The sequence below is a fragment of the Megalobrama amblycephala genome, linkage group LG19 (genome assembly GCF_018812025.1).
Source record: "Megalobrama amblycephala isolate DHTTF-2021 linkage group LG19, ASM1881202v1, whole genome shotgun sequence".
NCBI classification, from domain to species: Eukaryota; Metazoa; Chordata; class Actinopteri; order Cypriniformes; family Xenocyprididae; genus Megalobrama; species Megalobrama amblycephala.
Genome location: NC_063062.1, coordinates 6,327,528 through 6,355,291, shown reverse-complemented (window position 1 = coordinate 6,355,291; position 27,764 = coordinate 6,327,528). Strand labels below are relative to the sequence as shown.

At 36.7% G+C, this 27,764-nt stretch overlaps 1 protein-coding gene across 1 annotated transcript; it reads right to left on the bottom strand.

The window, feature by feature from the left end:
• Window positions 1-282: 282 nt before the first annotated feature.
• alx4b (ALX homeobox 4b) lies at window positions 283-24,306 on the bottom strand. The gene is made up of 4 exons (XM_048169645.1): window positions 23,428-24,306; window positions 11,592-11,905; window positions 3,714-3,842; window positions 283-1,009 (listed from the first exon to the last, which is right to left on the bottom strand). Exons 1-4 carry the CDS (start codon window positions 23,756-23,758, stop codon window positions 692-694), a joined length of 1,092 nt encoding a protein of 363 aa, XP_048025602.1. The 5' UTR covers window positions 23,759-24,306; the 3' UTR covers window positions 283-691.
• Between the last annotated feature and the right edge of the window lie 3,458 nt (window positions 24,307-27,764).

The window sequence follows — 27,764 nt, the reverse complement described above, 5'->3', positions numbered from 1 at the left end:
TTTCTATTCATCAAAGAATCCTGAAAAAAATACATATAATGGTTTCTACAAAATAAGCATAATAATCAGCACTACTATTTGCAATATTGATAATTAGAATGATTTCTGAATGATCATGTGACACTGAAGATGAGTAATGAGCTTTGATCACAGGAATAAATTGAATTTTAAAATATATTAAAATAGAAAACAATTATTTTCTAATTATTACAATCATTACCAATTTAAATTGTAATAATATATCATAATATTACTGTTTAACTGTATTTTTGATGAAATAAATGCACTTTTGGTGGTCATAAACATAAAAAATAAAATAAAATAAAATCAAATAAAAAAAAAAATCCTACCGACCCCAAACTTTTGAATTTTAATGTACATGTCTGGTAATTGATAGGACAAATAGTGCATACTGATATTTTTTTCTCTCAATGCTAATACATGGGAAGTCAGTATATTAATAAATCAGTCTCTATTTTGAAACTGGCCCATCGGATTCCACGCATTCAAGCTCCCACTGCACAATCCACTTCCTCTAGAAAACTTCAAAATTTAATCTCCAAGTGTTTTAAAGCTTCGAGCCTCCATTTCTCATGTTCATATTGGCTCCAGATGGCATTAACTTTCACCTCATTAGTGCTGACAGCTTAGGGCTGAGGTTGTCTGGTCTTCTGTGTCCCAGATGAAGGCATCATGTGGCCCATGTGATTGCGGCGCTGTGCTCCTTCGCCTTCATGCGCAGGCTGGCTATGCTGGAGGATTTGCGATCTGGTTCAACGCTGAGATCAAAACCATTAATGGTTCCGCCCACTCCAGAGTTGCCAAAAAGACTGCCCATGTGTGTCTGTCCCATGTTCCCACCTGGGCTTGGCATACCGAGGAAATCAGACATGCCACTGGCGGAGTGGGGGTGAGGGGTCATGCAGGAAGCTACAGTATCACAAGGTACCACACAGCCAGGCACTGGTGAGGCTGCACTGCTGCCACTGAGCCAAGATGGGTTCTGAATCTAAAGAAAAATGCAAAAGAAAACATGTAATCCTGATCCCACTTTATACCATGTACTAACATTAAAATTCATCATTTGATACAATGAACTTATTGTGTGCATACGTGTTTTACATTTAGTATTTTTAAGAAATACATAGCTATAAAAAAAATAGTCTGCATGCAAATGTTTTAACTAATCATCTTGTAATGAATATAATTTCGGTTCTACTTTCTGAGTATGAATTATCATATGCAATAAAAGACAACAATACTCAAGCACTGTAAAAGGTTTTGCCACTGACTCAACTGACTGGCTTCTCTCTATTATGATTTAATATGAGTCTCTTCAGACCTTACTGTACATGATTTATGAGCTTCTACAACTTTTGACCTCCTAACTGAACTCCTTTCCACAAATTGATCATAGAAATAAAAAAAGTATAAATAAAAATTAATAACAGTTTTCTCTTAGTCTTATTAAGTGCAAACAATAAGTGCGATCATAATCAAAATACTCTCAATATTCAAAATGAGACCATTATTTTCTGATACAGAGCTGAGAGATGGTTACAACTACACAGCAAAGCCTAAGATAGCTTTCAAATTGTGAGATATTTGCATGCATCAAGGAGCCACTGGTATTGAAATCACGTTTTAATGCGCATTCGCATTTTACTTTCGCTTTCTATTTCGCGATAGTGTGTACTCTATGAATGGGGGCAGCGGTGCTGAGCACACAATCTACAAGATAAGACATTTGTCAGATGCTTAGGCTCTGTTGTCCAACGAATCCTCCACCATGGTATTGTCAGTCACTTACTCTATGTATGACTCTGCAGCTTGTGTTTGATGAGCTGGATGGGACTGAAGCAACCGTTATCCAACTGAATTAAATGGTTTTTATTTCTACAAAAGGCAAAACAACAGTGGAGGTAAACGTTGCGGTGGCATATTCTATCCTAATTTCACCCTCATGCTCTCATGGCAATACCAGGAGACAGTTTTTCGCCTCTACGAAAAAATCTTGTCAAATTTTAAAGTTGCCGAAGAACATGTTTTTAAAAGATGTAATATAAGTCTTAGGTGTCTCCTGAATGTGTCTGTGAAGTTTCAGCTCAAAATACCCCATAGTTTTTTTTTAATTAATTTTTTTAACTGCCTATCATTATAAATGCGCCGATTGAGGGTACGCAGCCCCTTTAAATCTCGTGCTCCACGCCCCAAGAGCTCGCGCTTGCCTTAAACAGCATAAACAAAGTTCACACAGCTAATATAACCCTCAAAATGGTTCGTCATGCAGCATGTCTAATCGCGTAAGTATGGTATTTATTTGGATGTTTACATTTGATTCTGAATGAGTTTGAGGTTTTGCTCCGTGGCTAAAGCTAACATTACACACTGTGGGAGGGATTTATAAAGAATGAAGTTGTGTTTGTGAATTATACAGACTGCAAGTGTTTAAAAAATGAAAATAACGACATTTAACAGTACATTAGCAACATGCTAACGAAACATTTAGAAAGACAATTTACAAATATCACTAAAAATATCATGTAATCATGGATCATGTCAGTTATTATCGCTCCATCTGCCATTTTTCGCTGTTGTTCTTGCTTGCTTACCTAGTCTGATGATTCAGCTGTGCACAGACGTTAATACTGTCTGCCCTTGTGTAATGCCTTGAACATGAGCTGGCATATGCAAATATTGGGGGCGTACATATTAATGATCCCGACTGTTACGTAACAGTCGGTGTTATGTTGAGATTCACCTGTTCTTCGGAGGTCTTTTAAACAAATGAGATTTATATAAGAAGGAGGAAACAACGGAGTTTGAGACTCACTGTATGTCATTTCCATGTACTGAACTCTTGTTATTCAACTATGCCAAGGTAAATTCAATTTTTGAATCTAGGCAGTGGTTAATAAAGTGAGATTAAATACATAAAGGCCCGGATTCACAGACAGGGCTTAGATTAAGCCAAGATTAGGCCTTAGTTCAATTAGGGCATTTAAGTAGCTTTTATAAACGTGCCTTAGAAAAAAAACATTACCGGAGTGCATCTTGAGACAAAACAATGTCTTTTAAGATATGTCAGTGTACGTTGCTTTCAGTTAAAAAAGTTTAGTCCGGGACTAGGCTTAAGCCTTGTCTTTGAAAACGATAGACAAGATAAACGATAACAAACTTGGACTATTGAGGAAGTTGCTGTGGTGAAGTGAGCAGAGAAAAACGGCATTTTTCATGGACAAAGGAAAGGGACTCCTCTCAGAAAACATACAAATAAAGATACTTTTAGATGTTAAATTGCTATTTGAAGCATTTGGATTGCTAGATGAGGGCTTAATGAACTAATTTTTGTGAAAACCTCAAATTTGACCAAAACATTTTTGACTTGTTTTGCTTGTAGCACGTAATTAGCCCGTGCGCATTCTGACTCATTTTGCCAGCGCAGGTCACATATAGCAAGCAAAAAACACTGTGTGAAAGTATGTAGAATGAGTAGTATGTCTAAATACACAGTTTTCATAAAACAGTAGGCAAAAAGTACCCCAACTTCCATCAAGATTCTGAAGCGCGCATCCAATTGATGCTTTACTATCTATCCCATGAGGCCACGGGAGAGGATTTGTGAATAGCAACTGATGCTGGTAGTTTCTAAACTCAGCCAAATAGCATCTTGGTATACAAGTATGATCGGTAGTACAGATTTTTCCTTTTACCTGTGCGTAATTTTCTGGTCGTGTAAGAAGAGGAAGCTCATAGGCTGTAGAGAAGTGTGTCCGAACCTGCTGCATCTGACCAAAGCGTTCTCTCTTTCTCCATTTGGCCCGGCGATTCTGAAACCACACCTGCAGGAAATGAACCAAAAATCTGATTATTTGAAATATCTACCAAGATTTGGAGTGAATACAGATATAGTATATTCTTCTGTAAAATCTTCATGCTGTTTCTATTTTGGTACTAGAAATACAAACTCTCGATGCCGTTTATACACTGAACAATACTACTAAAATCTACAGAGAACTGGCTTCTCCCTGTAGTGAAAAACTGAGCCCATGTGAAGCCATAAATCGTGAGGCACATGAAAGCACTGCCAGCTGATGTCTTTAATGTGCTGTCCGCACTGCACTATTTATGTATGGAATTGAACTCCAGCACAGGTTGGAGCTCTACACTTTGATAGCTGCTCCTCTGTCTGTCTCCCCTCAGCCAGCGGGTCCAGTCTCACTCATGTCTGGAGCAGGTCCGCCTCATCAATCACAATGAGGCCAGTTCTGATCTGCTGTTAGTGCACCGTGACACAAACCAACAACCCCGAACCACAGCTGCGTGCTGTCAGACCTCAACATATGTTTTGATATTTTATGATTTGTAAATACGTGTAATTGTTTTAGAATCCAGTTTGTTACTTTCAAATTTTACCGGATGCAATGTTTTATTTTGCGGTTGCTATATTTCAGTGGAACAAAGTCATTTTTTGACATTTACATTATCTCATTCATTATTTACTTACTCATTATTGACTTGTAATCTGCGAAGCAAAGTCTGCAACAGACATGCACATGTTCAGATTTCATGTATTTATATTATAGATGTTTGTTTTTCAATATGATCCTGTCAAGTTTCTTCCTCAGCCATTTCCATCACTTCACAATATGACTGACAGAGAGAGGTCTGTTTCTTTTCTACCCAAAAAAACATGTTTTTCAGAACAATTCTCACTTTTAACTAGTTTCTTATTAGCTTTCATATTGGCTGTTTATAAGTACTTATAAAGCACATATTAATGCCTCACTCTTCGTGAGGGTCAAGGACGTGATGGGTCATTTTTTTGTCCAAAGGCCTTAATAATAATAATAATAATAATAATAAATATAGCTGCAAGCAGCAATTACGGGGTCAAGCACAAAAATGGCACAATAAGCCAGCCAACGTGGCTGTGAGCATCAGACCAACTGCAACAATGAGCAATTAAAGACCTATTAAGATCATTCTAGGCAAACGAGCTGAAAAATGATAAAAAATGAGGATTTACCGGTTCATCACTTTCGACCAATAGGTGGCGCTGTGTCCAAATTAATGTGATATGGTCAGAGTGAGGTGACAATGACACTTGCAAAGTTTGGTGTCAATATGTCAAAGCATTGCAGAGATACAGCTTCAAGAGTGAGTTTTGCATCATGCCTCAAAATCGTTGCTCCGGTATATGAAAACGTTTGATATATCAACTTGAAATCCATAACTTTTTGTCGGCATGGTCTGAGATGATATGGTTCGATTTTGGTGAAAATTGGAGCAACGGTCTAGGAGGAGTTCGAAAAAGTAGGTTTTTAAAGAAAAACAATATGGCGGACAGGAAGTTCAGCCGACTATGTCAAATTTGATATCTATGTTCTCAGCATGACCCAAGGAATCTATTGAGACCAGTTTCATCACAATCGGTTAATATAGTCAAAAGTTATTAGCATTTTTGTAAATTTTGTTATAACTTTTGACCACAAGGACATGGTGCCAAAGATGCATACCGAGTTTCGTCACAATACGCTAATGCATTCGTAAATTACAGCATTTTAGCACAAAATTCAAAATGGCCGACGGCCAAAATGGCTGATATGTAAAAATTTGATATCATTTGACTCGGCATGATGCCCTAAATCTAGCGAGACTAAATTTATGATTTTTGGACAAAGCCATCAGAATTTATAAGCAAAAATAACAATTTTTCATATCTCTGCACCAGTAGGTGGCACTGCGCTGAAACACTGCACCAAGTTTGGTCTGAATATAATAAAGCGTTACGGAGATACAGCCTTATGTCTATTACTAATACATAAACATAAGGGCAAATTTGGACAGCTGGTGGCGCTAGATGGATTGAGTTAGAGACTCCAAATTTGCTATGGACAAAGGTCAGACTGACCTCTAACTGTGTGCCAAATTTCACAACTTTTTACCATATGGTTCTATGGGCTGCCATAGACTTCCAGAGCGGAAGAAGCAGAATAATAATAATAAGAACGCCAACGGATACAATAGGTGCCTTCGCACCTTCGGTGCTTGGCCCCTAATAAACACAGATATGTCATCCAAAGTATGTAAGGTAGTACAATTAGATATCTTTTTTACTGATTCCAAAAGGTTTTAATTATATTTTGCTACATATAAAGATATTTTAAAGATTTTGAAGTGTCAAAAGGTCATTTGGTTTAACCATCTAAAGGCTAGTACAGACATTTCATTTGTGATTAAAATATCTTAGAAAGTAATAAATGTATATATTTTTTATTCAAGCATGATTTTATAACATCATATATCAACATAGTGCAAAACGGAATTAAAATTATGTGTAGAAGTCATTGCTTTGTTATGAGAAAGAATGTCCAAAAAAAATGAATTTCATTGATGTCATTCGGAGTAACCAATATAAAGGGACCATTTTGGATCAAGTCAGGTGGTCAATATCATGTGACATGATGTGACATCATTCAGACACCTGCAAAGGACCACATGGTCGTGAAGCAAAGTAAGTAACTCTCTTTTAACAATTTGAAAAATTAATGTTTTCATTTGCTCATACGCATGTCCCGAAACATCAGGTATTTTGGTACAACTGCTATAAAACATGGAAAATGTTGTAATATTTAAAAAAAATGGTACTAAATATAAATTGTTTGATTGTCCTTTTGCTAGCTAGCTAGCTAGATATGAGCCTGTTAGCATTGTTTGAAAATATCATCATTCGGTATAACCAAAAGTGTCATTCGGTAAAACCGATATTTCTGGTTAAACCAAATGACTTTTTTGGTCACAAATTTTGTCCATCTTGTAAAAAATTACAAAAGCAGTGTTAATTGATTATAAATACCACATACTCTCATTGTTAACACTTAATAAAACTTCAAAATGAATTATATCTCCATTATGTTTTTTTTTTTATACTTTTAAAATCCTTATTCGTCAATGACCGGTGACCATATTCAACATCCCTAAATCCTACCACATACCTAAACTTAAATGCTACAACTACTACCTTACTACCTATTAATACGCAGTAAATTAAGAGTTTATTGAGGCAAAAGTCATAGTTAATAGTGAATATGTGTTTTCCATTACCACAAATACTCATGGATTTGTCTCTGGTGTGTAATTTAGGAAGGACAATGACTCCCATGTTTAAGCTCTTATGCATTTGTAAATGCACAGGCTTTCATTGACTATTTCAAAGTGCAGTGTCAGTCTGTCCGTTCCACTGAGATAAACTTGGATTGTGAGAAGTAAAGCCCTGTCCAATCACATTACAGTTTCCATAACCCCCAGGAACCCCAGAAATATTATGGAAGGGTAACGGAATATGGCACACTGAGTTCACATGAATGGGGAACCATAAAAGGTACAAAAGAAATGCATTTCAACTTATCTTTACTTGAGTTACAAAATATATTGCTCGAATTAGCTCAAGTTGTCCTATAGGGGCCAACTGTATACAAAGTAATATGATCGTTCAGGCCGATGTCATGGTCTGCTCCTGACCTCCAAGTGCCATTATGATCATGTCATCTGTTTTGAGAATCTTTGTAATTTAATCCCTGTCTCTTTGGACATTTATGTTGTTTTTCCTTGGTCTACGAAATTAAGAGTAATCAGAGATAATGACCAATGATCAATGAGCTGAGCAGCATCTGTATTCTTAGTTTATGTTGTTCCTCTTTCCTCTACAAGGGTGGAAATGTTTTGAAGATGAATTGAAGGACAATGTACAATGTAAATGCTTTTTTACATTAACTCTTTCTAGCTTTTACATTCTAACTTCATGCATTCTTTTTTTATCAATACTTAAATGTGGGCAAGTTTCATAAAAAATAGCAACGTTTTGAACAAAAAGCTGAGAAAATCGCGTTTTTTATTTCAAAGACTAAAATGTGCATAAGCAATGCTTTCATTGCTTGTTTCTGCTTCTTTTTTGCATGTGTTTTGATCGGGAGTTTCTGTACTCTTTCAGAAGATGAGTAATAGCGTCCCCTACCGTATAACACTTAAAACACCGAAAGCCGGAAAACTCCGTCAATGGCAGGGAAATAGTTAAACATTTAGTTCAATAACTAATCTAAACCAGCTGAGCAGACTGCAAGGCATTAAATTAGGGGCTGTTTACATGACACCATTTTCAACAAAAAATGTAAAGCTTTTTATGCATTTTGTCCAATCATTTACACGACAAAGGTGTTTTGATGGCCTGCAAAAATGCAAACTTTCGAAAACAGGTTTCAAAGTGCAAGTTTTTGAAAACGATAACGTTATCATCTCTGTGTCAACTACAAAAACGTGAATTTGTGAAATGGTGTTTGTGAAATCGTTTTGACAATGGTGTCATCTGTACGTGAAAAAGGCAAAGGAAAAACTTTTCCATTTTTAGTACACTGTTGTCGTGTTAACGTACCCTTAGACAGAAGTACTTATGGAATTCATAACTGTTTCACATTTTGGAGAATTGGTGGCTAAATCATATGAATCATACATTTTCGTACAATCTACTTACACCCCATGCAGTGATGGTTATGTTTAGGGGTGGACCTTCTCACTTACTTTTTTCTAAATTCACATTGTACGAATTCATACGAAATCGGTAACTTGTAAAATAGTTAAATTTTTTCCCTTAGAGATGTGATCTGCCACAAAATAGAAAATTGTGAAAATTGTGACTTTTTATCTCACAATTCAGCCTTTATTTTTTACAATTCCAAGTTTATATCTTGGAATTCAGATTTTTTTTTCTTTTTTTTTTTTCAAAATTGCACATTTACGTTTTGCAATTCGGGCTTTACTTCTTGCAAATGTGAGTTTATATATTGCAATTGTGAGTTAACATCTTACAATTCAGAGTTTATAACACAGTTCTGACTATTTCTCGCAATTGTGAGTTTATTTCTTGCAAATTTGAGCTAACATCTCACAATTCAGACTTCCCCACAATCACGAGTTTATAACACAATTCAGATTTTTTTCTTGCATTCACAAGTTTATATCTTACATGGTGGGAATATGAAATGGGAGGAAAACATGTTTAGCAATGCTTTTGCGTTCTCTCGCAAAATGTTTGCATTCCCCTGAGAAACTCTGCATTCGCTGGCAAAACCTTTGCGTTCCTAGGAAAAAACGTTTGCGTTCGCTCACAAAATATTAAAACTATAAAATTTACAATATCTTACAATTTTGAGTTAACATATCAATTAAGCATTTTTTTCTCAGAACTGTGAGTTTACATCTAACAATTCTGACTTTTTTCTCAGAATTCCGAGTTTATGTCTTCTGCTTCTTTCTGGGATTTTTTTTTTCATCATTCTCTGATACAAACTTTCTCCTTTGCACTTTCTTTTCTTCAAACTCAAATTCTAAAGGGAAATAAGGATGTTAGAAAGTGAAAGGGGAGAATGTTCAGGCTGCAGTTTGTTTACATTTCATGTTTAATTTCCTGACGCCTAAGCCCCCGGCTTTCCAGAGCTGCCCCCTCTGACCTCTCAGAGACCCACAGACTAGAGCAGTGGACCTTTTGTGCAGATCCACAGACACACACATACACGTACTCTCATTGTATAAGGACACTTATAACACATAAGTGCATCACTACACATATGCGCTCACATAACACAAGATTTTAAGCATGAATACCAAATTATATCCCAAAATGTGTTCCAAGTATGTCCCGATGACTAAAACCATGATATCATCCAAAACATCCTCTATTACAGTGTGTTGAGGGAAAAAGTCCTGTTTGATAGAGAGAGCGAGCAGGACAGAGCAACAGCCAGCACTAAACAACAGCGCTGGGGAGCAAAGCGGGAGGGGCTCATCACAATTGCGTATGTCTGTAGGTATGTTTTTGAAAAACGGGTCAAACCCTGTAGTCACTCAACAGAGTCTGCACTGTGTTGTCAGCCTTCGAGGTAATTAGACTCATGTGTGTGCGATAGTTGGTTCTGTTTGGACTCGGAACGAATGCAGTTACTGCACTGTACCTTCAAAAACATGGCTAGGTTCCAGACGATGCCTCATTCTCTGCATGGAAATTGATTATGGCATCTCAAACTGTGTTTTCTTCAACTGCCAGAGAGCATGTGTGTTTTCCTCCCTAACTCTTCTTAACATCCTTAAACACTGTGGTGTAGAGAGGTACATTAAACATGGACTAGAAGTTTGGAAAAAATGTGTGAGTCCAACTTCTCTGTCATGATGTGAGAATTGAGATCTGTGTTATGCACAGCAGAGACTAATGTTCTTTTTAGCAGAGCAGAATCTGTAGACTTGGGGGGGGGGGGGGGACCTGTAGAATTCTGAGGAATAGATTTAAAAATTGACAAATGTACTGTATTAAATCGAGCTACTAGAAAATACACGCTATTGATTTACTGAGAATAATACCAAATAATACTAATAATAATATTTTTTTTATTATTAATAGTAATAATAATAATATTGCTGTTTTATAAACTGAAGAATGAGGGTACGTTTACATGACAACACTGTACTAAAAAACAATCCAGTTCACAGATCAGCGAAATCAACTAAAAACGCTGTATTATTCATGCCAGGCCAGTAGGTGGCGATGTCACTTTGTAAAGAAACATTATACGCATATACACAGAAGTAGCATGAAGCCACCGCTTTGACAAATTCACGTCTTTGTAGTTTACATAGAGATGCTAACGGTATCATTTTCAAAACGTATACTTTGAAACCCGTTTTCAAAAGTTTGTGTTTTCAGGCCCTCAAAACGCTGTTTTTGTGTAAATGAATGGCCAAAGTTTAAAAAAAACTGTCAACAGGCTGCACATGCTGTATATAGAAATTAAATAACCTAGAATATTCATTTTAAAGGGGACCTATAATGTCCCTTTCACAAGATGTAATATACAGCAAGTTTCTGGTGTCTCCAGAATGTGTCTGTGAAGTTTCAGCTCAAAATCCCCCACAGATCATTTATTATTTGTGTATAAATTGTCAAATTTGCTCCTATTTGGGTGTGAGCAAAAACACGCCGCTTGTGTGTGTGTCCCTTTAAATGCAAATGAGCTGCTGCTCCCGGCTCGCTTTCCAGAAGAGGGCGGAGCTTTAACAGCTCGCGCTTCGGTTGCTCAACAACAACAAAGCTGGGGAATCTCACACAGCCAAAATGAGGATTGCCAGTAACGGTGTTCAGCCTTACATTGTTCAAATCGGAGTCAACACTGATTGAGAGACTCTGGAAGAAGTTACAACTTTTAGAATGAAACTGGACGTTTCTGAATGGTTAGTGGATAAATTTATGTAGTTGCTGTGGAGTTGATTCAACTCATCGATTAGCATCTGCCGTCATGTTCATCTTTTGTGCAAATCCAGTGTTGAATTGACCCTCGTTTGTGAAGCAGTCCGGCGTAAAATGACGGCATGATAACAACACTCTACTACAACAACTCTTCCTCTTCTCTAAAGCAGCCCAACATGGCCTCATCCCCTTTGTTGTGTGTTCCTGGGGGCGGGCTTTCATATATAGGCCTATTCTAATGTAATTTATGCAGCAAAACTATCAAGTTCAATTTCAAAGATGAGATGACCAGACTTACCTGCACCCTCGCTTCTGTGAGATCCGTCCTGAGCGCTAGTTGTTCGCGGGCGTAGACATCAGGGTAGTGCGTCTTCTGGAAAACCTTCTCCAACTCCTCCAGCTGATAGCTGGTGAAGGTGGTGCGGTTCCGTCTCTTCTTGCCTTTATTGCTCTCAGCCTCACTCTTGTCTAGAGGACTGCCAAGTTCAGAGACAGGGCGTTCTGCTTGACCTTTGACCCCTGGATCTTTCAAGTTGATGTAACTACCATCCATACCTGTAGGATCAGCAGATTGAGGCATCTCTGTGTCTGTCAGTCCAGTGCCATCTTTACCTGGGAACAGACATATTTCAATGGATTAATTGTGGTTTTTGTGTTTGTGTCTATAAGCAAAATATCGAGGAGAAAGAGGGTTTATGTTGGCCCGTTTCTCAACCCATTGTCGCCTTACACTTCAAGGGCCTCTAATGTACAACAAGCCTTTCTTTATCTTAGTTGAAAATATGTTTTCCATGTTGGATGCCTGAATCAGTATATTGATGAAAGCACAAACATGCCCAGTTTGTAAGTAAATAATCAAATCATGCCTGTTCAAAGCACACAACACTGGTGTCACGGGTGATATAGGCTCAACTTTTTCCAGCTCATGTTTGAGCAAATCAACCAAACAAGCAGTGTATTGTTCGTTCATTTTATTTCTTGATGTACTTTGCAGGATGCTGGACTTCGATTTCATTCATAAGTCAACTAATGTTTAATAGTAAAATATGTTGAAATTCTAAAAAAAAAAAAAGTTGGATAAAATGGCAGATTCCTTTGTATTGCTGACTAATTTCATTTATGTATTCCAAATTAACATAATTATTGTTTTCACACTTTTTAAAATGACATTTTGATTGGAAATGATGCACAATAAAACATTCAGACCCACTTTATATTAAATGTCTTAAAAAATTAGGCCTGAATTTAAGAATTATGTATTTGAATTTTATATAAAATTGCCATCTAGGATTACACAGTCTTAAAATAACTATAACTATAATAAAATAAAAGAAATAATGATGCATATTGTCAGTCATACAAAAATGAAACAGGTAAGATTTCTGTACTCAAAAAAGCATGGCATAGTTTATAAATAACTATTTGATTTTATTTGAATAATCATATTTTCAAAATGCTTAGAATCAGCATAAACCTGGTCCCTGTGAAAATGATTACATTTATTCAGTTAAAAAGTATGAAGATGATTAAGATAAAGTTAGCTATAGGACAAGCAATATTCAGCTAGTTAAAATGTTTGAGCAAAAACAAACTGGATTTACTTATGATAAATATATAAACCTGGTTATTGTGTATTTAAAACACATTAGTTTATTAGTACTATTACAGAAATATAGGCTTAATTTATGTATGGCTGACAAATTAGGTTTATTAGTTTATGTTAAAACTGTATAATCCAAATGGATGGAAATTTTATCATTTATATTCAAATACATAAATCTTAAATATAGTTCTAAATATATTTTTGAGTCTATGTACTACCATTTAAATTCATAATTTGATACAATGCACTTGTTTTGTCCATACATATTTTTAAATCATGCATATATTTAAAAAATACCTGCGCATAATAATTTATGTATCTGACCCTTTTCCTACCCTTTAACCACCTTTAAACCTAACCATACCATGAAACCTTTCCCTATCCTTACCTGTATCCCATCTTAAATGTGTTTTACAATACATCATGAACAAAAGAAATACACTATACCAAAACAAATGATTTTTTTTTTTTTCAATTCTTTTCACATGTGATATTTACTTTGATTTTTCTTTGTTTTCTTCTCACGTTTAATATTTTATCTCATGCTCCTTGTTAACCAGGCACTCTAACTCTAACCTAAAACTTTATTAGAGGCAAAATTGTTGATTGTGGTGTATGTGACACAACTAAAGGGTAGTTATCATTTGTATAACAAAGTATATAAACAATTTTCACACAATAACTTTGTTTATTTCACACTTTGTTTAGAGTATCAGATTGATTTAAATGTAATAATATTTTGTGATAACACAGTTCCTCTGTCTCTGTGTTTGGCAGAGAAATAATCAAAATTGCTGTGGTGAGCGCTTTCAGTCCCACCCTGCTGTCTTTCCTTGGCTTTGTAGCCCATGTTATGCTGATTCTGCGTACCACCAAATTTTTTAAACAGTGCCATTGCATGTTTTGCATCTTAGAGCCAAAGCTGCTTGGTTTTGGCTGCAATTTTTGCATTGACAGCAATAGTCTGGGTTTGATAACTGTCCAAATGTTTGGCAATTTTAGCAATGCTCTGGGTTTTTTCTGCTTGTCATATAGAACGCAGAATCTAATCAATGGAATTTCATCAGATACAGTTCTTAAAAAGAAAGCACTGCTAGAAACATTGCAGAATTTTGTGCCATTTACACTTGATATATAACAGCACTTTTTGACGCAATACCCCACCTCATGACTAAGCTTCATTGCACAATGGTTACTCGTCATTTACCAGATGCCTTTAGCCACAGTGACTTACAGCACATTTAGTCAGAGACAGTCCACTTGTAGTAGCCTGGGATAAAATATTTTGCTCAAGGGCTTCATGATCACCTCCTATGAAGATTCAACCTGTTACTTTTTTTAAGCATCAAGTCCAGATCCACTTATTACCTAATATTTATGCATTTAGCAGATGCAACTTATTGCATTTAAAGTGTAACTTTGCTGATTTTCAACCCACTTTGTATTGTTACAATGTTGGTGATTTATGTAAATAAACAATGTTTACTCATTCTCCGTGTTACCTGGAGTGAGAAATTCATGTTTATTTGTCAGGGGGTTTTTTTTGACAGCAAGGGCTTTTGTGAAAACTACAGATTATGCTTCTGCTTTTTTGCATCCTCACCCATGGAGAGTTGGATTGACAGAGGGTTTTTAACAGAACAGTTATTGTTAGGGTAGGTTTCACTGAAAATTGTATTATGGTAAAAATGCAACATTATGGCAACAGCTTTTTTACCTGTACGTGATGGCATTTTGAATCGAGCGGTTGGGCGGAACTGACAGAACAGCAGTTTCTTTTAATTTTTCCCCTCCGTTTTAGCCGAAAACACTGTGTTCGTGGTCATCCAGTTTGAAATGTTGACTACAAAACACAGGTTTTTCTGTCACATCGTTCTCTCCATATTTATGATTCTTTGCAGCCTTTATCCACTGCTTACAACGCACTAGATCCTTCACTGGAAACTGAAAGTAACTCACTCCCGCTAAACGTTTACTCTTTAAATTCTTACACCCAATAACAATACAAGTCAACACCATTATGACTAAAAGTTTGCTAAGAAGTATTTCCTACTAAAGCAAGGCGCTCTTTGACTCTCGTAAGCGTATCCAATAGCAGACTGGTGGGAGTGACCTTGAATGGCAACATGCCCAGTGCATTATGGGTGTTGTAGTTTTCCTACCTTTTAGGCAAAAGGGAAAACAACAGGCATTTTTGTCTGTTTGCTCTAGTCAGGTAGTGCAGATGTGCAGAAAGCCCATTTTGGCAGCTGTGAAGTAGCCCTTTAAGATATACAATTCAACAAGTTAATGCATTCCCTGGGAACAGGGACATGCACAGGGGGGTTGCTCAGGTTGCCCGGGCAACTGCCCATATGCCCTTCTCGACTCACGTTGCCCTTCCGAGGTGGGAAAAAAAAAAAATCGTACAATGGATGCAGAATTTCACGTAGGCCTAGATAAAAAAAAATCGCAAAGCCTCATTCACTTCCATATTCGGTCACCCGTCCGAAAGTGAAAGTCAGTAGGGGAAGGGCAAACTCTGTTTATGTGGCTGCAACGCTGCACGCGACCGGCACCTGAGCTGAACCTGCATGAGCGGCACAAGAAGGAGATTGTCGCGGTTGTCGGGTGAGACGACTTAACGTTGTCGGAAAGGTGAGTAAGGTTATAATCGTTAACGAAAACGAACGAAAAAACGAAAACTAGGTGGGGAAAAAAATCGTCGTTAACTGAAATAAAAATAAAAACGAGGCATTACAAAAAAACGATAACTAACCAAAACTGTAATGTGTGTTTGGCAAAACTAACTAACATAAAATAAAATTATAGATTAAATGTCCTTAGTTTTCGTCTTTGTCAATGTCTTTCATAGAGCAAACGTTCAGCTGCATTTCATTTCCCTGCGTCTCTCACTCACGAGTCTCTCTCACATACGCGCGCGCACAGCCCCTCCCCTCCGTGCACACCGCGCCTCCATGAGAACGAGTGTTGGAAACAAGTTCGCGAAAGGTTGGTATCTCGTGAAAAACTTTACACAATCACACATTAAAAAGTGGTATAAAAATATTTTTAATTCTGAATATAATTTTGTCAGTGTGTTAATGTCGACCTGAGAAGCGATTGCTACTTTAGAAAGTTAACTAGACGCAAGTTTGAGGTAAAATGCACTTGGGTTGTCGATGTCAAAACACTATTTAAGCTGTGATTCAAGTAAGGAATAATTGACGACGGCCGTTGAATTATTAGAAAAATAATGCACACCTGAGGTGGTGATTCGGTCACGACTCGAAGCGGAGTCAATTGTTCCGCTTATACCACGGTTATTCTCAGTCCTTCATATAGCCCGTGAGTTTTTGTTTTGGTTTTGTTTGTTGTTGTTTTTTTTTAGGTCAGAGCAACTGCCCCTCAAAATTCCTGTGCACGTCCCTGCCTGGGAATCAAACCCATGATCTTGCATGGCTTTGTTGGCACCATGCTGTGCTATTTGAGCTACAGGAATAACTACTACCAAAACTACATGCTCACATCCTAACTATAAACTCAAAATACAGGTTCCAAAAGGGAGTTTTTGTAGCAATGCAATAGAAGAACTTTCTAACATTTTGGGTCCCCCCAAAGAACCTTTCTTTCAACAGTTCTTAAAATAACCATTTTGAATTCCCTATTGTGCAATGGAAAAGTTCCATGGTTGTTAAAGGTTCTTCACAGAACCATCAATCCCAATAAGAACCTTTATTTTTAGCATACAATCTTAAAAAACAAAGATTCCAAAAAGGTGTTTATGCAATAGAAGAACCATATTTGGTTCCCCAAAGAACCTTTCAGTGACAAGTTACCAACGAAAATAACCTTTTTTTTTTTCTAAAAATCTAAAGAACTCTTTTCCACTATGAAGTGGAATGGAAAGGTTCCATGAATGTTAAAAGTTCTTCATGGAACCAAATATGCCAATAAAGAACATTTATTTTTAAAGATTCTCAATACTATCACATTTCCCCTCTGGAAAGATATCTAATAATGTAAAAATCACATCTTTTATACAGGTGTACTATAATACTAATGTTGGCATTGCAAAAGCCCTCCAGCCTAGTAGCATACTCTGGTATTTTCCTTTCTGTAAACCGCTGTTTACAGTAATACCTTTTTTGAAAATCAATTTACACCAAGGCAAAATGTATAATTGGAGTCCATGCTTGAAGCAGTCACTCCCCTGAGAACACTGACTCCATCCTGAAGGAGTTGGCTGTGTCTTTGAATTAGCAGAGGTCAGATGCTTACTAGGAACGGCTATTTAATCACTGCAGGAAACAGGCAGAAAAACATCAAAGTGTAATTTAACTGGCTGTAAAGCAGCAGGGCACCCGTTAGCTTTTATAGAATGTAACGTAATGTGGGTCAGCTCCAGATAAGACACACTGTAAATCGACAAAAACAGTGTCATTCAGAGACATTCATGTCATTTAATAATGAATAATGCCAAAAAACATTCTAGATTCCCCAATAAACCTTTCAGTGAACAGTTCTTAAAAGAACCGTTTTGTTTTCTTAATGTGAAGAACATCTAAAGAAACTTTTTCCACTGTAAAGAGCGTTTTGTGCAATGGAAAGGTTCTTCACGGAACCATAGATGCCAATAAATAACCTTTATTTTTTAATAGTGAAATGTTGTAATCTAAGTTCTAGCATTTGGCCTCCAATTGCCAATTTACACTACTGTACGTTGAAGATACAGGTATCTGTGCAGAAGCAAAACTTCCAGATGTTCCTGTGAGAAGATCAATGCCTGCAAGCCGCACAGGAATGTGGATTCTGTGGGAAACCAGGACAGTGTTTCCGTTAAATCTGAGCTCCTGATAAATGACCTCACACATGACTTCCATATACTGCAGGACTGAGCCAGTTTTCTGTCTCCAAGATTTCACTCCCATATGCTCACTATAATTTAAAATAGCTCATGAAGAGGATGTAAATATTCTCTTCATTGCATGCATTGAAGAGTAGAGTATTTTACACATTGGCTGAATTTGTACATCAACTTGTTCAGAGTATAGGCCATGGTATTAAAAAAAAATCTACTGTATATATTAGGTTTTTGTACATGTTGATTTTTTTTAAATCTTATGTGATAAATGACTCGTGTCTTATGAGTAAAAGCTGTTGTCCTTTTATCTCCAAATACACAAAATGTATCTCAACTTGTAAGGGAAACACCAGTTAAAATTTTAAATTTAACTTCATGTTAGCTTAGGGATAGTCAAGTCAAGTGATTTTATTTATCTAGCACTTTATACAATATGGACTGTTTCAAAAAAGCTTATAAACAGGAAAAAAATGATTCATTGATGCAAACAGAATTCAATTCTGTTGTAAATCAGCTCTAAAAAGACAATAGTAAACAGTCATTATTCAGTTGAAATCAGTTCAGTGTTGATTCAGTTTGGTTCAATAACTGTGTAAAGTTCATCAATTATGGAATGAGTTCAATTAATCTATAAAGCAGCTCTGGAGAAAACATTTCATCATCCAGATCAGTTCAGTTCTCATCTAATAGTGTCAGTGCATTCAAATGGCTGAATATTAAAGGATTAGTTCACTTCAGAATTAAAATTTCCTGATAATTTGCTCACCCCCATGGCATCCAAGATGTTTATGTCTTTCTTTCTTCAGTTGAAAAGAAATTAAGGTTTTTGAGGAAAACATTCCAGGATTTTTCTCCATATAGTGGACTTCAACAGTTACCAACAGGTTGAAGGTCCAAATGTAGCAGCTTCAAAGAGCTCTACACGATCCCGTTGGAAAGACTTGGGTGGAAGTACTGATCCAGTGAACGTGAACATGCAAAGACTAAGTCAAACGGCCTTTACCAAAAAAGGAAAAACAATGATGTCGGACGATTTTGAAGTTGGAGTTTGAGTTTTTTGCCCTACCGCGGTACTTCCACCTACATCACGCATGACTTTTCCAACATGATTACGTAATGCGTGGCGCATTGCAGGGCAGTACAAGATGAGCATTTGTGGTTAAAAAGTAATGTACACACAGCACCCCATATTGACAGAATAACACAGAATTGTTGACATTTTTGCAGATTTATTAAAAAAGAAAAAATTAAATATCACATGGTCCTAAGTATTCAGACCCTTTGCTGTGACACTCATATATTTAACTCAGGTGCTGTCCATTTCTTCTGATCATCCTTGAGATGGTTCTACACCTTCATTTGAGTCCAGCTGTGTTTGATTATACTGATTGGACTTGATTAGGAAAGCCACACACCTGTCTATATAAGACCTTACAGCTCACAGTGCATGTCAGAGCAATTGAGAATCATGAGGTCAAAGGAACTGCCTGAAGAGCTCAGAGACAGAATTGTGGCACAGATCTGGCCAAGGTTACAAAAATTCTGCTGCACTTAAGGTTCCTAAGAGCACAGTGGCCTCCATAATCCTTAAATGGAAGACGTCTGGGATGACCAGAACCCTTCCTAGAGCTGGCCGTCCAGCCAAACTGAGCTATCGGGGGAGAAGAGCCTTGGTGAGAGAGGTAAAGAAGAACCCAAAGATCACTGTGGCTGAGCTCCAGAGATGCAGTCGGGAGATGGGAGAAAGTTGTAGAAAGTCAACCATCACTGCAGCCCTCCACCAGTTGGGGCTTTATGGCAGAGTGGCCCGACGGAAGCCTCTCCTCAGTGCAAGACACATGAAAGCCTGCATGGAGTTTACTAAAAAAACACCTGAAGGACTCAAAGATGGTTAGAAATAAGATTCTCTGGTCTGATGAGACCAAGATAGAACTTTTTGGGCTTAATTCTAAGCGGTATATGAGGAGAAAACCAGGCACTGCTCATCACCTGTCCAATACAGTCCCAACAGTGAAGCATGGTGGTGGCAGCATCATGCTGTGGGGGTGTTTTTCAGCTGCAGGGACAGGACGACTGGTTGCAATCGAGGGAAAGATGAATGCGGCCAAGTACAGGGATATCCTGGACGAAAACCTTCTCCAGAGTGCACAGGACCTCAGACTAGGCCGAAGGTTTACCTTCCAACAAGACAATGACCCTAAGCACACAGCTAAAATAACGAAGGAGAGGCTTCACAACAACTCCGTGACTGTTCTTGAATGGCCCAGCCAGAGCCCTGACTTAAACCCAATTGAGCATCTCTGGAGAGACCTAAAAATGGCTGTCCACCAACGTTTACCATCCAACCTTACAGAACTGGAGAGGATCTGCAAGGAGGAATGGCAGAGGATTCCCAAATCCAGGTGTGAAAAACTTGTTGCATCTTTCCCAAAAAGACTCATGGCTGTATTAGATCAAAAGGGTGCTTCTACTAAATACTGAGCAAAGGGTCTGAATACTTAGGACCATGTGATATTTCAGTTTTTCTTTTTTAATAAATCTGCAAAAATGTCAACAATTCTGTGTTTTTCTGTCAATATGGGGTGCTGTGTGTACATTAATGAGGAAAAAAAATGAACTTAAATGATTTTAGCAAATGGCTGCAATATAACAAAGAGTGAAAATTTTAAGGGGGTCTGAATACTTTCCGTACCCACTGTATATATTATTTATTTATTTATTTTATTTTATATATGACCAATCATTTCGCTAGATAAGACCCTTATTCCTCAGCTGGGATTGTGTAGAGCTCTTTGAAGCTGCACTGAAACTGACATTTGGACCTTCAACCCGTTGAACCCCAGTGAAGTCCACTATATGGAGAAAAATCCTGGAATGTTTTCCTCAAAAACCTTAATTTCTTTTCGACTGAAGAAAGAAAGACAAATATCTTGGATGACATGGGGTGAGTAAATTATCAGGAAATTTTAATTCTGAAGTGAACTACTCTTTTAACTACCAAACCAGGAAACAATGTGCAGAATTAATCAAGAATTAATCATATCACTTAATATCCCATCAATTGTTGAATGCTGGTTTATTTGCACATGTCATTTTGTAAAAAAAGGTTATGTAAACCAGTCAGGACTTGTCATTTTAGGCCTCCCAGTAGTACTGATCGTGCCGAGCATATAAGCATGAATGATATCTCTGGGAGTCCGTACCACACATCTGCCTCTGAATAATGCCCTATACTCCCTACTGCTGCAACGAATTACTCAGGTTTTTGGAGAGGTTTCATTCATTAACATTTCCAATAATGCATCCAAATTTAAACTGATTCTAAATGCACTGTCAGATTACAGCATTAGTTGAGGATTAACCCCCCATTTTTTGGAAGTAGTATATTAATACAATTAGACTGGTGAGCTACAATAACTAGAAACTCAAGTCAAGTGCAAGGTTCAATTAGAAATGTTCTAAAAAAAGTTGTTTTTAACAGTTCAAACTGGTGACGAACCATGTTGTTACTGACTCAGTAGTTTTACGGTATTCTGATTGGCTGGAAAGAGCTAACCACCCTCTTATATTTTTGGATCTAATCGCATGACAAGTTTACAACCCACACTTGAAAAAGTGTTAACTTGAGTCAGAGCACATATATCTTTCCTTCTCTCTGTGTTGAATAGTGGATGAAAAGCAATTTTTGGCTTCCAAATATTGTCCGACTGGTCAATAAAGCTGTCCTTGAGGCTAGATCTTACCCTCTTATCCTACACAGACCACAAATACACTGCGAGAACGGAGTGGGAATCACACAGTGTTCATTCTCTTCAAACCGCAGATAGGAAAAACGCTCTATAAGTACAGCACTGTCTGTGCCTGTGCATCATAATACGTCCATGAAAGGGATCCTTAGTGATTAATATCTCATATCTTCATACCTGCTTACACTGACTATTTGACAAACTGTTTTCTGAAAATATGTATTATATGTCCAGTTGGACCGCAATGATCTCTTTACAAAATATTTTTCATTACAAATAGCCCTAAATATCACCTGATTGATTAAAAACAAATGTAAAATCTTTATTTTTAATAATTCCGTTCATTAAAACACCCAGAAAAGATCTGATAGTTGTGTTTTAGCCTGTCCCATGTATATTATTGTCTCTTGATTATTATTACAGAAGATAATAAACATTTTATATAATTTATATATATTTATTTAAAGTATAGATGCATTTCTAATAATAATTTGGATGCATGCTAATTTCCCAATGACTTGCTTTGGATGTTAAGACTATTTTCGATAGAGTGTAATTCTTTTAAAAGCATTTTTAAAATGTAACCGCATATAAGTAACATTATAGTCAACGGGTAGATACAGCTTTTCACTATGTTTATTTATGTTTTTATTTATTAAATCGCGTCAAAACAGCCCGTTAATACATATATTTTTGGCACAACTTTGTCCTCATAAACAGACAGTTCAGACTAAATAGTAAAAAATATCTAAGTAGGTTAACTGAAGCAAAGATATGAGTGAATGAATGTAAACCACACTGAAGATACAGTCGGTGTCTATTTTCACTGGCCCGCGATCAACACATCGTAAATAGCCCACGCGTGATTTACAACCACAAAGATGGATTTTCATGCCACTGTTTTTAAGACAGAAGACCATGATAATCTTTTTATTCATTGTGTTCATATCGCAACATCTGTTGGTCTGTTCATGCCTTCTGCTTTGATTGTTTATGAGACCACCAGAGGAATTGTTTATTTTATATTTATTTTTATGAGTAACAAATTTTAAATTTTAGGCAAAGTCCGTGTGGTAAACGTAAAAATGTTAGATCGGACAAATAACAGGCGAGAATGAGTGTGCATTTGGATGGGGTACAGCCTTCAGAAAGTGCTTGAACGAGCTGTAATGATCCGGTAAATCACTCTGTTGACACTATAAGGCAAAATAAGCCTATTATACGTGAATGAATAAATGAAACAGGCCTAATTATGTTTAACATTTATTTAGTGAATTTACACTTCCTCGTTTGCAGTGCATTAAACAGAAGAGATATTTATTCAATCCTAAAACACAACACACAATTATGAGCCCGATTTAAAAAAAACTAACATACTTTTATTCGATTTAATAAATGCAAAGATAATAATCATGTTGATTATTATTTATAAATATTTATTATTATTATTAGCCTATTTACAAAAAAAACAAACTATATATTAGCCTATTTACAGAAAAAAAAACTGTTAGGCTATATGAAAAATAGGCCTATAGTTTTACGTTTCATATTTTTGCAGATAGTTTTAGTTTAGGCTACGATTTTTAAAATTTTATCTGACAGACATTCTGACTAAATAACTAAAGCAATTAAGCAAAAATTTTATAGTCATTCAAAGTTTCAACTTAACTTTATTTGTCCGTAACTAAAAAACTTACGTTGACTGATTTTACTTACAAATTTAAAGCACGTAAAAAGTGGCTTTAATTTTAATATCAAAGTGAGAAATGCGTTAATTAGAGAACAAATGTGTCATAAAGCTACTCATTAAAGGCCTCAACCTGAATATGTGATACGGACCAATTAGCTATCAAAATACACTGACATCCTAAACATAAGGTGGACATTTTCTGGACATACAGGCTCCTGAGAAATGAACACACAAACGCATGATGCCACTCACCATAGCACGAGATGAGCCCGCCGTCCTCCAGTTTGCTGTCTTCAGAGGGAGTTTTGCATGTGGGTCTCTGCATAAAGAGATGGTACTTGCTGTACGCGCTCTCGGGTGAGCTATCGTCCAGTGACGGACACTCCTGGTGGAATGGACTCCTCGGCTTGTCCCCGTAAGGTTGACCTTTTGCGGGCAGAAAAGTGGGACTGTATTTGGCGTCGCTCGGCTGGAACGTCCTATAAGGATTGGCCTGCTGGACTCTTCCTTGCCCTGATGATGGGGAATAATATGAATCCATGGAGGTCATATCGCAGTATGAGACGCACGTATCTGCGTTCATACCGACAAAAAACAGACGCAAAAATATCCTAACTTTTTTTTTTTTTTTTTTTGTGGTAAATCTAAACGTCACCCTTGCTCGAGTCTCCTCTCATTCACAGGCGGCCATGCACTTTCTCACACACCCACACCAGGGCGACAGCTGGAGTTGGTTAAAATGATTCAGATGTTTTCCAGAGACTAGGCAAAAGCAAATGCTAAAGCGTCTTTAAGGTTAAGAGGAGAAAGAGAAATGCATGAACGGAGGATGATGTCCTGGTGTCCACTAGAGTCCGTGGTCCTGTCATGATAAGAGGTCAGATCGTGGAGCACAGGAGCCTTTCCCTCAAACTAACACGTGAGAAACACAACGCATGACATTAATGTAATTAAAGACCAAACTGACAGAATAGCGGGCAAATGGAGCAAGCAAACGTCATAGGCCTATATCAGTGATGCTTTAAAATGAGGAGCCAAAGCCAAATTTTTTTATATATATATCAAATGTAAATATGTCCATGTTACACTTAATTTTCCTGGTTAGATAAACATTACAGACCAAAGAGAGACCAAATACAACTCTATTTTGTATTTTTACACTATGTAATGTTCTTAGAACCAAGTATACATCTCATAAAGATAGTGTTTTTATGCAGTTTTACAATAACAAGGCAGTAACAATTTAAACAATATATATTATTTGTGAAGTAATGTTCAGATTTGATTTTTATTTGCAGTCAAGCTTGTACACACTGGTCACAGACACGAAGATAATTTCCTCAAGTGATTGCTCACTAAAAACTCCCACAGTAATCATGTTTCTGGCCATTTCAAGTTTGATTTTGATGTGACATAAAGCAGTGATATCTAAGTTGCTTACTTTTTAATTAGTCTTCCCATTACCGCCATCATTGTCTTTACTCAGGCCGATTCGCTAACGCGAAACGAAAACAAGAGTCGGAAATTATCACACAAACCAATCATATCCAATCATACCCGATCATATCCAATCATTGCCTCCTTTCACGTGACTTTCCCCCTTTCATTCTCAATTACCCCCCACTAAACCAACGTTATCGCACAACCAATTCGTACGTATTTTACAAGGTGGCTAATTCGTACAATTTGTCTAAACCCCAGAGACGGGTAGGTTTAGGGGCGGGGTTAAGGGTAGGTCATTCGTAGGAATTCATACAAATATGGCAACTCGTAAAATACGTACGAATTGCTGTGAGATCGGGTTGACTAAACCCACCGCACGCTTTAGGGCGTCTGTTATAAGTCAATGGGCTCAGAGGAGGCAAGCCTCCTGCTGTAACTTCACCTGCGGGTGTCGCTGTTGGACAGTGTTACTTTATAAAAACGAGTCACATCTTGTAATATTTGCGTTGTTATATTTTAGTAATATCCATTATTTTCTCATCCAGTTCTTATTTATTTATTTACCTATTTTTGAGGATTCACTGCCTCCCTTGTCTCCTTGGAAGAAATGCCCATGGCTTATATACACAAACGTACTATTTTAAACGAAAATATTTGGGGAAACAACGTTTCCCCAAATTGTTCAGTCAAAATGATTCAATATTCTATTAAAGGATGTTGAACGATGTTAGTGTAAAATAGTGTTTAATCAATGATAATCTATGAAAACAGATTATTAGGCCTATAAAAACAAAAGTAAAAAGTCTTATTTAGAAAAAAAACCATCAGTAACACTTTATTTTAGTGTCATTGTTACATATGTAATTACTATAGTAATAACTAGGCTATAAATTATGCATAATTACATGCAGCTTACCCCAAACCAAACCAAACCCTAAACCGATAGTAAGTACATAGTTACTTAATATTACTCAGTACTTAAAGGGTTAGTTCACCCAAAAATTAAAATTCTGTCATTAATTACTCACCCTCATGTCGTTCCACACCCGTAAGACCTTCGTTAATTTTCAGAACACAAATTAAGATATTTTAATGAAATCCCATGGCTCAGTGAGGCCTGCATTGCCAGCAAGTTAATTTACAGTTTTAGTGTCCAGAAAGACATATTTAAAACAGCTCATGTGACTACAGTGGTTCAACATTAATATTATAAAGTAAAAAAAAAAAAAAAAATCAACTTTTCAACAATATCTGCTTCGAGTCCAGATTCGGAGTGCCAAAATCACATGATTTCAGCAGTTTGGCAGTTTGACACACGATCCGAACCACTGATTCAAAACAAAAGTTTCGAAGCAGTGTTTTGAAATCGGCCATCACTAGATATTGTTGAAAAGTCGTTATTTTGATTGTTTGTTTGTTCTTTTGGTGCACAAAAATGATTCTCGTCACTTCATAACATTAAGGTTGAACCACTGTAGTCACATGAACTGTTTTAAATATGTTTTAGTAGCTTTCTAGGCATCTGAAGGTGTTAATTATCTTGCTGGCAATGGAGGCCTTACTGATTTTATCAAAAATATCTTAATTTGTGTTCTGAAGAACGAAGGTCTTACGGGTGTGGAACGACATGAGGGTGAGTAATTAATGACAAGATTCTCATTTTTGGGTGAACTAACCCTTTAAATGTATAATTACACTGTAACAAAGACACCTTAAAATAAAGTGTAACCAAAACATCTAATGTTTTGTAATTATGCAAGTTTACTATTTATGCAATATGAACGCTGTCATTGATCTGAATTGAATCAACATTGAACTGACTCAAGCTAAATAATGACACTAGAGCTGCTGCTTAAAGATGAATTTAACTAATTTAATAATTGATGAATATTACACAGTATTGAACTGAATCAACACTGAACTGACTTGAGCTAATGATAATGGCACTATATGCATCATTGATCAGTATGTTCCTGTTTATTACTGCTTTGTGCTTTGAATCTGTATTGTAGAAAGGGCTATAAATAAAGGTGACTTGACTATTTCAGTTGAATTACTGTTGTGATCTTCACTGGGCTACTGGCGGCTATTCAGACACAATCAGCTTAACCAATTACAAATGGGTGAAAACACTGTCATCCATAACTACCACTTGAGGTCACAGCTGTATTATTATTTTTTTTTTTGCGTGTTTTTATTAAAGTTTTTGTATGTTTTAATCATATATATCACAAGAATTCAAATATCTGACACAATAGTGTATGCAGATCTTGCAGCTACAGCTGAACAACTGCATTCATCAGTTAAACGATACAGAGCTGTGATTTTTCTGCAAAACATATAGCTACCAATTTCATTTTCTCACATGGATAGTACAATATCCACTGGCAATAAAATACAATGCAGTATATCTGATGTCACACATAATAGTGACAGGCTATATGTGACAAGTGTGTGTTTTTTTAATGGCATATTTTAGAAAAAAGGAAGCTATATGTGTGGTCTCTCCTTTTTGGAAGGAGGGGTATGAACGATGAGTAATTTCTTGGCAAACTCAACTCTCTTGACAGTTTCTGAAATGCAAAACAAGTCCCAAGACCATTTATAATAGTAAAATTATAAGAGTGAGATCTTTTTAAATTGGGTTTACCATAAAATACACAACAAAAAAGATTATTTCATTAAATCTTCCCCATTTAGAAAATGATTTGCAAGGAGAGAAGCCAAAGTTAGCCTAGTGGTCACAGTTTGATGACCAAGTATCCATCAGCAAAAATTTGTTTTGTGTATCTAATTACATCTTTGACCTTCCTGTCTAGTTCAAGAAGTGACAGGGGGGAATGTGAAAAGACCAGATCAGATTTGGACCTGCATCCCTAGAAGCCTGGCTAGCCTATATAGCCTAAACCAATAATGTTAAGAATTTGTGAAAGCAACAAGGGGGAAAAACACCTAAATTTTGCGCTAATATCAAAGATGGCACCCCATCCAAATTTCTCAGTATTCCTCTATCACTTTTCTGGAAGGAGGGATATGAACAGTCTCTTCTATACTTATTTCAGTTACTCAGCTCCTCAACACACCAGATTTATTGCTATTAAAATGACAAAATTTAAGTTAAAAGAGTTAAAGTTAAAAGACTTCTC

Excerpts from the sequence above, each read along its gene's own strand:
- alx4b (XM_048169645.1), bottom strand. The coding sequence starts at position 23,758 with ATGAACGCAGATACGTGCGTCTCATACTGCGATATGACCTCCATGGAT. Across the intron at positions 11,906-23,427 it reads CGGGCTCATCTCGTGCTATG|GTAAAGATGGCACTGGACTG; the intron begins GTGAGTGGCATC and ends GTCTGTTCCCAG. Across the intron at positions 3,843-11,591 it reads TCACAGAAGCGAGGGTGCAG|GTGTGGTTTCAGAATCGCCG; the intron begins GTAAGTCTGGTC and ends CATTTCCTGCAG.